Consider the following 13317-nt stretch of genomic DNA (forward strand, 5'->3'; position numbering starts at 1 on the left):
TCTGGCTCAAGTTCGAGGACACTGGAAGGGGCACTGAGGTGTCCCAGGCCTGGGAGAGCTGTGGCCATGCTGTGCCATGGGGAGGGCTCGGTGAGGGCCTCCAGGGCTGCCATGGGACAGGCAAGGTGTGAGCCTGGTGAGTCACAGGCAGAGCTGCCATCTGGCCACTGGGGTCCCAAACACAGCATCCATGAGGGTTAGTGCCATGATACGGGTCACTGAATCATCTTGACTGGAATGGATGCAGAAGGATCATTGAGTCTGACTCTTTCAGTGAACTGATGAAAAAAACTAGTTGAGTTACTGGAAAATCAAAAATAAGGAAATCTCTAATGTGAATTTTAGTAATTTTTGTGAGTTCTCTTAACATTCTTTGCTGTCTTCATCTTTTTATCATCAGTGTGACTTGCTGCTATTTACCATCAAAAAATTGTTGGTTCTTTCAACAGATATTGGCTGTTGTGTATGACAGAGTTAGGACTGAAGACATCATTAATTTATATAATACTAACACTAAGACAGTCCTCAGTCATGTGTGGGATTGTTAGAGTTATCTTATTTTAGGTTCTTTACAGTCAAGCATCTCAGCTTTTACTCTTTTAATTCTGAGGGACAGCATAGAAAATGGATGCACAAATTTTTAGGCCAAATAGAAACAGCAGGTTTTCCCAAGGCAAAGGAGGAAATGAACATGCACGAGATGGCAAAAAATGGTTGCATGCACACAAACTTGGATCAGACTCATAGGACTAACAGGCTTAATTCACTGCAAAGAGTACACACATGTTTTGAAGTTGCCCTGAAGTTGCTCCTGACTTGCCCTAGCAAGATAGTGGCTGGGAGCATAGTGACACTAACAAATAATTTACTAGATTTAGCCACTGGCTGCTTTCATGGTTCTCAGGAATGAAGGAAGGAATCAGAAGCAAGTTATAAAATCACCATTGGGCTACAAAGATGATTAAAGGCCTGGAGCACTTCTGTGGAGACAGGCTGAGGGAGTTGGAGTTGTTCAGCATAGAGAAGGCTCCAGTGGGACCTTATAGCATCTTCCAGTACTTGAAGGGGACTTACAAGAGAGCTGGAGAGAGACTTTTTACAGGGGCAGGTAGTGACAGGACAAGGTGGGGTGGCTTTAAACTGAAAGAGGGCAGGTTTAGGTTAGATATTGGGAAGAAATTCTTTCCTGTAGCAGTGGTGAGACAACAGAACAGGTTGCCCAGAGAAGTTGTCCATGCTCCATCTGGCAGTGTTCAAGGACAGGTTGGATGGGGCTTGTAAGCAGCAAAGTCTAATGAAAGCTGTCCCTGCCCAGAGCAGGGAGGTTGGAACTAGATGATGTTGAAGGTCCCTTCCAACCCAAACCATTCTGTGATTTTAAAACTGTTCTGGTGAATGATATCAAGCTCACAGGCCAAAAGTTTAGCACTGTTAATATAGGGATAGAGTTAGTGTTAAGATATGCTTCCCTCACTCATGCCTCATTTTAAGTTACACTTTTTATTGCATTGCCTTTGGTTTTCCTGGGCCTTTCCCAGGAAATTCTCCTTGAATATGGATATGTTATCCCCTGTAAAATAATAATGTGCACAAAGAATTTTAATTTTCTAAGTATTTTATTTATGCAAATGAGTATTGAAATCAACCTTGATATTCTGTTTACAATGTTAATGAAAGTTAGACAGGAAGTAATTTGAAAGATATTAATTCCCTTAAAGCAAAAGTTAATGCATTCCAGTAAAACTAAGTCCACATTGTATTATTTAGACAGAGTTACATATAAGTCCTTTTCCATGCCCTTTATACACAGCAAGAAGAGTACACAACCTGCATGAACAGACTGAAAATCCTTCAACATTAAGATTCCTCTGCAAATCCCCCTTCAAGGCAAGGCCAAGGCAAAGCCTGACTCTTGTCTTTGCTGAAACTCCCCACTCTGAGATTCCAAAAAAAAATGGGACAGCAGGACCATTAAATCATCCTACCCAATACAGATTGGAAGGAGTCTTTGAACCCTTGTATGTTCAATTTCCAATATTTCATTGTTTGCTACTGTCCCTATAATTCCCACTTTTCCCTGCAATATCTCCCAGGATTTCAACACTATTCTCTGAGCTTTTTGCTTCTTACCCTTCACCATGTTTTTTTTCTTTTCATATCTCCTGTTCGGTTCATATACCAAATCATCCCTTTTCTACACTAAATTCTCCACTGAATTAATAATCCATTAATAGTAATACATTAATCCTGCATTTTCTTCAAACAAAATGTCCATAGTAGAAATAACAAAAGCACAAAAACCCCTTGACATTTCTCTGGATGCCATCTATCATTATTCAGCTTATTTGGTTTGCATGTTTTTACATGTTTTTCCATGATACTTTTACTTGGCTGCAGTGCAAGAACCATCTTTTATATGGATTTTACACAGTAAAGCTCCAGCAATAACTGTATAAATATAGCATAGAGTGTCTATGTGAGTATAAATTTAGTTACAAAGAAGTAAATATACAGCAACTGCTTCAATTTCAAGATAAAATAGCTCAAGAATAGCGTACAGCCTGTATTTTCAGGAGACAAGTTTGGTTTACTAAATACAAAAGTTAGAACAATCATATTCCATTACCTGCAAAAAGAATAAAAGCTGCAAATAGGACCTAGAGGGTGTACAAAGAGCTTCATGCAAATGTCTACAAAGCTGTATAAAATGTTTATTTCCCTTTAAAAGTTTTTTAGAGCCAGTCATGAACTGTCTGAACAAGAGAACAGGATTATACTAATTTAACAGTTACTTGGCTATGCCCATTTTCTCCCATATGGATTTTCTACTAACAGATTGATGGAGTAAATAGTTTTCATTGTCTCAGTCTAGACAGTAGTTAGATTAGGATCAAAAAGATGCCATTTCTCATTTGGTAGCATGTCTGTCAGGCATACAGACACCACTTAGCTAACTGTGGTGTACAGAGGGTGAAATGCTGTGGAAAAGAAGTTTTCTGCATTCAGTGAATAACTGTCACTGTTTATTCAATACAGATGTCTGGAACTTGCTAGTTCTCCCATCACTGGAGCTTGAGGGGTTAGGGGAAAAAAAAAATAAATAGTCTTAATATTGCAAAATCCTTCAGTAAAATGTGAGAAGGAAAAAAAGCATCTACCATAGGCCAGAGTCGGATACTGTAGAATTCTAATGTGAGCTATTGTATATACTCTCAGGCCTTGATCTGTTTCTCAGCCTATGACCTGGAAGATGGCTTTTGCAAAGGGCTGGACAACTCTGGGGGTTAACAGATGATTCCAACAGGCTATACCCACAAAGCATTATGTGAACAGTACATCTTCACCAGAGCATGTATGGCCCAGTGTGGAAAACAATGAGTAGCCCAGAGAACACATATCTAATCCATGTAAGTACAAGCACATGAGCACACATGCACAGAGCAGCCCAAAAATGAAGCAACTTCAGCGTCTGCAGGTTGTAGACATTATTCAAAGAGGTAATAGACCCTATCATTAGACAAAAAGGCTTAAACACTTAATTCAGAGGAACTGGATGGTCCCTGGAAAGAATCCACCCTTTTCCAACAAACATTTGCATGTACAGCTGAGGAAAGTAATTCTAGTATAGGGAGAAAGGATAAGAGTTTACACTACAGGAATCAAAACTGAAATGGGATAGATCACAGAACCACAGAGAGGTTGTGGTTGGGAAGGACCTCTGGAACTCCTTTGGTCCAAACTCTCTGCTCAGGCAGGACCATTTAGAGATGGTTGTTCAGGACCATGTCCAGGTGGATCATAAGTATCTCGGAGGTGGGAGACTGGTGGCCAACACTCAAGTCAGCCTCACAGCCACACAGTGAAGAAGTGTTTTCTCAAATTCTGAGAGAATCACCAGTGTTTCACTTTATGGCCCTTCCCTTTTGTACCTGGGCACCACTGGCAAGAGCCCAGCTTTGGTCTATTTGCAGCCCCTTTCAGATATTTACACACATTAATAAGGTTCCCCTAAGCCAAGTCTTTTCCAGGCTGAACAATCCCAGACCTGTTTAAATTGAAGTCTTTAAACAAGCAGTACTACTTGCCCTACCAGGACCTGCAGATCTGCATTGACAGAAAAAACCCCCATAGGTGAAGATAGGAAAGACTGTGACAGGTTTGAACGAATGAGGGAATGACGCCGACATTAAAGTGAGCAAGCTTCACGCCCAAGTTTCACTGCTGAAGGAAGGCTGCTGACACAGCAGTGTAATAGATGTTATGAAATAATTCATGCTTAAAGAGACAATGTATTTTATAAGATTGTAAAATCCAAAAACGAGTCTCTGACCACAAGCAGCCCAGGGACAGATGTCTACTTCGGAATGTCCAAATTCCTGAACAATACCCCGTTTACCTAAACAGCAATTGTCCAGCCCAGCAGAGTGAAAGAAACTCTCATGCATATGCGGGGTTACCAAAGAAATCGGGGCACCCCTGCCTCAGGCATAATAAACTGGATAAAATAGCCTCGCTGGAAGCGGCACTCGTGAACAGAGGGAGGTCCCATGCCATAGAGCTCGGATCTGTGTTCACCCAGCGCCGATCCTGGGCTCGACGCTGTCTCTTTGGGCTGTGGTGGTTTTGAGGGCCGTATTTTGGTCGCGGAAAAAGATAAATAAAATCTTTTCGCATTTTTGATAATTTGGCTTTTCGATTGATCATTTATAACACCAGCAAGGCAGGGGGTGAGCTCTACCCAGGGCAGCGACCCGGCAACATGACAGGCGGCACATGTATTCCTGCTGGAAGGAGGGCGAGGCCTGCTCTTCCAAACAAGCAGAGTGTGAAAAATGCATGTAATTTATGATTGGCTTTTCGCAAATATTAAAATGAATATTATATGTGTTGTGTTAGAAAGTAACGCTGTATGAATTCTCTTAAGTAGTGTGTTAAATATAGTCTTAGGTTATAAAAAATGTTAAAATAGAAGCGATGCTATGTAGGATACTTTTTCAAAGAAAAGACCCGCAGCGAGATAGCAGCCACAGGACACCTAAATCTTTCAGAGAAAGAGAATTTATTGCCCTCTTATCAGAAGAAACGAACTTCTTCCTGCCTCAAAGGCGCTGTTAGGATTCGGAGGAAGAAGCTGACGATGACCAGACAGAAACCTGTATTTGAATAGAATTTATGCATCTTGTATGAAGTGTATGAATATTACAACAGGCTATTGTTTTTAAGGGTTAATCCTTTGTTAACGGGTGTCCTTTTTAGGGCTCGTGCTGCCCAGAAAAAGGTACCCGGACATCCGTAACTCTTTGTATTTATTGTCTCATATTGTCCTAATACAACTTGCCCAAATTATTATTACTCTAATTGTATTACTATTTTTTTAACCATTTTATTACTATTCAACTTTTAAAGTTTTAAAACCAAGTGATTGGCGTTTTTCACACAGAGCACCGGTTCAACTGAACGAGAGTCTCCCCTCTGGGGAGATGACAAGACACTATTCACCCCGCGTGGTGCCACGCTCGTCTCCCTGCCGCCTCCTCGGGCGCCCCTCGGCAGGGCGAACACCCCGGAGCTGCGCCCGGAACCCGCCCCGCCGCCCGCGGCTCCCTTCGCGCCTGCGCCGTGGCGAGAGGTCGGCGCTTCCCCTTCCGGCCGTGCCGCGGCTCTGTCAACATGGCAGCGGCGCCGGGCGGGCGGCCGCGCTGCCTCCTCTGGGCGGCAGGTGACGGGCGGGCGGTGCCGGCTCCGCCGGGCTGGGCTGCAGGGCACAGCGGGGAAGAGCGGCGGGGCTGGGAGGCGGGCAGCGCTGGGGCAGGCAGGAGTGTAGGGAAGCGCTGGGGGCCAGGAGGGAAGGGAGGCTGTCAGCTGGCGTGGGTGAGCGCCCCGGGTTGGTTCGAGCATCACTCACGGAACGCTTTTCCTTCCCCTCGCAGTGGTTGCACATGTGGTGGCGTCAGGTGCGGGTTTTGTGGAGGATCTAGATGAGTCGTAAGTATTGGGGTGTCTTGCCTAATTGCCAAAATATTGTTTGTCTTCTTGTGGGGAACATGACCCCCGACTTCGTGCGTAGTGTTCTTGTCGAGAAAGCTATACTGGAAAAGATTGTGATTTTTGTAGCAGGAAGGACAGAAAAGTTGTGGCCTGAAATATCATAGAATATTCTCTGTTGGAAGGGACCCAAAAGGATCACTGAGGTACAATTCCTTTTCCTGCATAGGACTCCCAGAAAGTCACACCATGTGCCTGAGAATGTTGTCCAAACCCTTCTTGAGCTCTTGGTGCTGTGACCATTTCCCTGGGGAGCCCGTTCCAGAGCCTAAGCACCGGCTGGGTGTAGAACATTTTCGTGATATCCAACCTAAACCTCACCAGCACAGCTTCATGCTGTTCCCTGGGGTCATGCCACTGGCCACCAGAGAGATCAGTTACTGCACCTCTGCTTCCTCTCTTGAGGAAGTTGTAGACTCCCATGAGGTCTCTCCTCCGTCTCACCTATTGAAGGAGGTTCAATTAATGAAGCTGAGGAACATTTTAATTTTTCAGCTTCTTTAAAGCTGTTACTGTGGTGGTGTTGCCAGAAATGGTTTTAGGCTTCCTTGCTTGTTCTTTCTTTCTGGTAGGGCAAATACCAGAAAGAAAAAAAAAAAGCACCAGAAAGTGTGTTGGTGCTTGCCCCAAGTAAAAGCTGATTGCATTTAACCAGGTTCTTCATTAGAGTTTGCAGTGTGGCTGCCATGAGAGGTTGGGAAAATGAGTCTAGGTGCATTCATGCGTGGCCAGAAATGGAAGAGAGAAAAAAGCTGCAGGACTAGTTCATGGCTGCTTGAAGCCCCAGTAATATTTGTGTAAAAATGTGCCTTTATAACAGAATTAGTCCCAAGACTGTGCAAGAATTGAAGTGGCTGGTCCTGCCATGAACTTGGTTGTGTAGTGTTGCTGTTGGTATACTGGTTTGCTGTAGCAGTTTGGTAGCTACACAGTTGCTATTTCCCATGAAAATTACCCAAATGTTTTTTTTGGTCAGATTGTCAGGTTGATATCAAGTGCTACAGAGTGCAGCATGATTATTGGAATTGAAAGAGAAGGTATGACTGGTAGGGAGGAGAAGTTGGCATTAGATGACTGCTTTGGACTAAATTCAGACAGTTAAAGGTGATGTTTTCATGGGGGTTCTATCCACAATAAATTGCATCAAAGAGCCAAAGTGTCAGGAAGCCACTCACATTTTTACAATATTGTTTCTTAATCATAAGATCAGGTTAGGTACAGTGATTTTATGGGTGAGGGGATGGGAACATATGGAAGGAGTTCTCAGGAGAGACACAGCAGTGTCTCTGGTGTTGTGAAAAAACAGCTGAACCATGGGAACCGTGTGGACTTGATTTTAAAAGCTTGTTTTTAAAACATGCCCATATATTCACAGACTGAAGATGCATTCACTTCTATCTGTGCTCCTACATCATGTTTCCACACGTGTGTATTTAAATATATTTGCTGTTCTGGAATGAAGAATCATGATTCTGTTGTCACATAACTTTTTTAAGTAACTGATAAAAGGAAATCGTATTTTAGAACACTTGAATTTTTCAATTACAGAACTATACAGATGCATGTATTTGCAATTGAGAATAAGAATTGAAGAATTGTTCAGACAGGTTTTGTGAGGGATTTTTTGAATTTTTTGTAGCTAGTTGGCGAGTGGGGAGAGAGGTCAGAAAAACAATTTAAATTTAATTGAAATTAAAATTTATTTTAAAAATTTTAAATTTTAGTTTAATTTTGCTCCAAACCAGAGAGCAGTAACTGGGGAAGTTTCAAGTTTTCCATTTTATAGATGCCTAAACATTATGGATGTTCTGCTGTTGCCGAAAGCTCTGTGTTCTCTTGGGATTTTAGTAGTTGTGAACAGTGGGGCCTAGTACAAGGTGCAGGTCCCTTTCCTAAGCTTACAGGATATAGGAAAACAAGGAGCAGAGCAGAGCTGACAGAAGTGCCCAGCTGGGCTGTGGGAGGGATGCATAAAATGAGCTGTGGTTCCTCTTGGCTTGTGCTGCTCTGACAGCAGATCTGCTGCCTCAGGTCAGTACGCATCCTGTGATGGGTGTGGACTTGTTCTAGTGGCATAATGAAGCAGATAAGTAACCTGGCTTAAAAAGGAAGTGTTTTTCTGTCTGTGGGGTGGTTCAAACCATGATCAGAAGCATCAGAAATGGTGCAAGGGGGAAGCAAGGAAGAGATGCAGTAGCTGGGTTGTTTTAAGGCCCTTGGAATTGTGACCTTGGTGTTCAGTTTTGCTTCATGCTGGCTTCTTTTAATTGTTCATGATTAAATGCAGTGCTTGGTTTAAGTGTGGGCTGAGAGAACATTGGATCATGTAGCTGGGAAGATGTATGGGTTTGAGACAAATAATTTTGATTCAAGGATGTGCAACATTTATGCCATCTTCCCATCAGTGTGATTGTGTTTCTGTCAGCTGACAGAGGCTTCCACAGAACAGTTAGAAGAGACACTGAAATTTTGTGCCTGGAAAGCATATTTATAGGGCCTAGAAACAGCATCTTCAGAAAATGCTTCACTGCTCATTTGTAGAGAGATTTCTGGTTTTCTTCAGCAGTGTGAAAGTGAACTTCCTTAATATTGTCTGGTAATTTAATCATTGAAGTTAGCAAAACTAGAGTGAGTTTTGATAGAGTTTTGTTGCACTTCAGATTTTAGTTTCTGTGGAAGTTGATTAAATAGGTGCTTGTAGGTAAGAAGTACATTGAAATTTATTATTATAAAAATGACAGTATTTTTTATACAATCTTAAGTCAAAAGTATTAAGTTCTGTTGGAAAGCTCAGCCTCCAGATGTTTAATTCTTTCTCTCTTTCTTTCTGTGTGCTGGCAAGGTTGCAGTCTACCTTTCTCAGTACTTTATTGCTCTTTACAATTTGCCATAACAGTTGTACTGTGGCAGAGGAAGGATAACATATAATTATAAATTCTTCTTATACAAAGAAAAAGTGATATGCTAAATTGAAGCACAGCCTAGGGTCTTATGATTCAGTAACTGCTTTCTACCTCTTGCATCATAGCCAATTATTTGGCATTGTAATTGGAAGTTAGCTGTAGCTCTGTTAGAGTTCTCAGGAGATGCTGGCCTCTTAGTGGTTCTTTCATTAGCTCTATAGTGCTTAGGGTGGTGAAGTAAATTTTTAGTGAGGTTGTCAACTAAGCAATTTTCTGACTTAAAAATGCTGCTTTCCTTTAGCAGTTCCATAGCATAGTCTCTGCAAATACCTTTCCTGCTGCTGTACAGGCGTTGCAGCCTTGGTATTCCATCACTAAAATAGGCTGGAATTTACCAGTGAAATGCTGCAATTCTGAGTTTCAAACACTCAACACTGTAATTAGATTGTATCCATGATTTCTGAATTATTTCTGTCAAACAGTAAGCCAATATCAGCATTAGTATTTCTTCAAGACCATTATGGACCATTACAGATTCATCTTTAAATGAAATACAATAAATTCTGCCTACTGCTTATGGGCCATTTATAGGCATGCTGCATATTGGGAACTGACAAGCTGGGCTATAACTTGTATTAATTGGATCATAGGTCCACGTTACGCATAATTATATGTAAATATCTCATTTTGCAAGAAGAGTGGTGCAGTAGAAATGTTGTATCATGTATGCTATAGTGTGACTTTAGTCCCAGTCCTAGTCACTTACAAAGTCTGTCTTGTACAAAAATAAACCTTAGGTTAAAGTTCTAGCTAATTTAATTCTCTACACAGAGCTAGTTAACTAACGCAGTAATTCAGGTGATCTCATAGTGACAACAGTGAAATGTGTGAGCAGCATTTTGGGAGATACCAAAGAACTTGGATTTATCAAGTTTAGTTTTGTATTAGAGATTTTAGAATTCAGTTGATTTAAATGCCATTTGTCTAGCATTAAGAAAATTCAGTAGTACCTTTTATCTCTGGGTTTTATCAATAGCTTGATCATTTTTATTCCATTAACTTGGTTTCTTGGTTGTGTGCAACTTTAATCGAACTATAAACTGACACTTCTATAGAAGAATTTTAAAGGAAATTGAACTAAAATTGCTTTGCAAATTAATATTAAAGATAATTTAGTTAGTTTATGTTTAGTAAAGCTAAGATTAACAGTTTAAACCAATGCTCGAAGGGTCTCTATTAGTTGGTATATAAAAACACAACAACAAATATATCTAATATAACTAAGACAACTGAAAAATACTTTTTCCCCCTAGATTCCACATGCTAGTCAAATATCTTCTGTGTGTTTTGGTGTGTGTATTCTTATTTCTTGTTTTGTTGTTTTTTGGGGTTTTTTTGTCTTAGGAAATAGTTAGAGAAACTTAATTGCCACAGCTGTGTGTGTAGTGTCAGGTAGAGGGGCAATATTACACTAAGAAATTAGCATCTCCTTTGTTTCTCCATCCTCAAAGAAAGAAACAAACCAGAAATCTTGTATCTATAGCTTTATATTAACATTATTGTAGACTTTTTCTTTTTCACGCATGCATTTCACTATTTTATTTTCAGATACATAACTTACTGCCTTCATTTTGTCCCCTTTCCAGGTTTAAAGAAAACCGTAAAGATGATATTTGGCTTGTAGATGTGAGTATCTAAGAAAAACGAGAAGATCTGCTGGTGGAACTCAAAAGACAGAATGCACAGTGCTACACTCTGTAGTCAAGCTGTTTCATTGCTTGGAAAATTGTTTGTACATGATGCAGAAAAGCTTCATGACAGTAATTCTGACAGGATAGATAAGCAATCTGTCTGCTGTTCAGGGTGAACCAGGAATATGCTGAATAGACTGCTGAATAGGCTTCAGTCTATGTTTTGAGTCCTTTAAAAAGGAAAGCAGATTACCCAACACACTCAGTAGGTGATAACCTCTTTTGAGAAATTTTATAGTTCCTTTCATTAAATAAATCAGCTGATTTGTGTTCTAGACTTTTGTTAGCACTGAAGGACCAAATATATGAGACCCCTGTTACTTTTCTAAATTATTTGGAATAATTCAGTGTCCCTTATTTCAGGGACAGAGCGTTTTTGAAAAGATTGAGTTTGCTTGTGAATGAGGTAACATTCCTTTTCTCACCCAAATATGTACTGTAATTCTCAAAATTGTATTACTCAGATTAGTGATTTTTGAGTGGGATATGAGCTACTTTGGAGTTATCAGCAGTGTATAGCAAAACAAAATCCAACTTTTTTATAATTGCGACCTTATCTTGTTATATCAAAACATTGATATCTACTGCATGTTGACAAATTCATATTTCTGGATAGATTGTTTATATGATCTTTTTACTTTCAAAAAAATGTTACCATGCAGTCTATTCCTAAATAAGAAATCATATAGTAGTGCAGCAATTTAATGTATTCTTTTCAAACTTGTGCATTCATATTAAAAGTAGGACTAAATCATAAATGCTGCTTGTCATGCTAACCTTGTAACTAACTTGCAATTTTGTTAAGACATAAGGAGTACTGTAAAATAAATACTGTAAAATAAATCTTGCTAATAATTTGAGGGCTAATTGTAGAATGAATTTCTACTAATTATTTTTTTTTTTTTTTTTTTTTTTTTTTTTTTTTTTTTTTTTGTGAAATGTATTTGCTTCTCAGTTTTATGCACCTTGGTGTGGCCATTGTAAGAAACTGGAGCCTGTGTGGACTGAAGTGGGCATAGAAATGAGAAACATGGGCTCTCCAGTAAAAGTTGGGAAAATGGATGCAACTTCCTTTTCTAGTAAGTGTGGTTTGTTTAGGGGTAATTTCATCACAGCCTCTGTTTTGAAACTTTTTTTTTTCCTTGTAATTGTTCTTCTGTGTCATAGCATAAATATAGCACAAACAGTAATTGTAAAAAAAATTCCTAATTATTCTTTCTAAAAGTGACAACTTTCTGTAGTATGTGCTTTTTATCACATTTGTTTCTGCTTGAGTAGGGAATTCTACCTGACAGACGGAAAGTAAAAGCTTCTCAAAGATCTGCTTTTGATATGCCTCTTAGAGTACTGTTATATAAGCATTTTTATGTGGTGTGTCTCTGGAGAGCATCCAGTTTTAGGTTCCTTCTATTACTGCTGGAGGAGTGCCCGTGCTCTTGCTCTTACTCATTTCAGGTAATCGCTCCTGAACTGTTTCACAAAGCCTGCTGAAATAACTGAATTCATTGCATCAGTGATCACTGCTCAGTTGACTTCTTCCCATGTTTCTCTGTAAATGTCTTCTCAAAGAACCAGATTCAGTGCTTTCAGGGCTTCTTTGTTTGCTGATGTCTTTCATATGTATCAACCTTTTCAGAGAAAATCCCAAACCTTCCTTACTCAGAGAAGTGGCTTGGGTAGACGTGAGAGGATTGTTGAATGTTTAACAGTACTTCCTTTGTGTTTGTGTGCTTCTTTATTGTCAATTCGCTTAAATCTGTGGTGAACCTGGAGGATATTTAAAAGAGTAGGTGTAGGGAGGAGTGGGGCCCAAGTGAGATCTACATGTAATAAAATTTTGTAAATACATGTGGTGTTTTTAATTATTATCCATTAAATCTGGTTATTCAGGTTTGTTGTATTTGCCTAAAATGTTATGCAGAATACTTTTCTCAGTGGTATTCCAGTTTTTCCTGTGCTTAGATATAGGAGAGTTTGGTCTTTTGAGATTAAAATTACTTTGTCTCAAAGACCAATTTATTATATATATATCTTTTTCTATAAAACCAAATAAATATGACTTCATGTTTCATCTTAAAGTATCTTAAGTATCTTAAAGATACTTATTTTCTATAGAAAGGTAAGTCTGGAGAATTAGAAGTTTCAAGTTCATGCAACCAGGTAACTTCAAAACTGGGAATACATTTCATGGTTCTCTGACTTTCCAGTCATGTATATAAAATTCTAAATCATATAAATTGTATAGAGTCTTACCCTGAAATATTTGTATTTTTCATCCTGTTACTGAAATCTTGTGCTTTATACCTAGGACAGAATTGGTGCTATGTTTTTGTTATATAATTAACTTTTACTTATATAAAAATCACTAAAAGCTGCAAGGGTTCCTTTGTGCCCTGGAAAAGATTTTCTTCTTAGATTTGCTACCGGTTTTTCATAGTGTCTGATAAATCTTTTAAAATAGTTTTGTATTCTCATTTTGAAAGGGGGAATTTTACATCTGAATATGAAAAACTCAACTCAGCTTAATACCATTGCAATCTAGAGATTCTCTGAAATCAAAGTAATTCAGTCTTGAAAATATCAGAAGGAACTGCATCTGTAATGTGTACGTGTCACTA

General features: G+C 39.5%; 1 protein-coding gene across 1 annotated transcript in view; it reads left to right on the forward strand.

The window, feature by feature from the left end:
* Positions 1–5603: 5603 nt before the first annotated feature.
* The window catches only part of TMX3 (thioredoxin related transmembrane protein 3), a 29344-nt gene continuing 21630 nt past the window's right edge, over positions 5604–13317 (forward strand). Inside the window, exons 1-4 of the mRNA XM_071456532.1 lie at positions 5604–5719; positions 5931–5985; positions 10595–10634; positions 11655–11778. Of these exons, the coding sequence (XP_071312633.1) occupies positions 5671–5719; positions 5931–5985; positions 10595–10634; positions 11655–11778 (268 nt within the window). The 5' untranslated portion in view covers positions 5604–5670. The remainder of the gene's footprint in view (positions 5720–5930; positions 5986–10594; positions 10635–11654; positions 11779–13317) is intronic.

The sequence above is a fragment of the Agelaius tricolor genome, unplaced genomic scaffold, assembly GCF_023055355.1.
Source record: "Agelaius tricolor isolate 1412-34295 unplaced genomic scaffold, bAgeTri1.0.p SCAF_2, whole genome shotgun sequence".
Lineage (NCBI taxonomy): Eukaryota > Metazoa > Chordata > Aves > Passeriformes > Icteridae > Agelaius > Agelaius tricolor.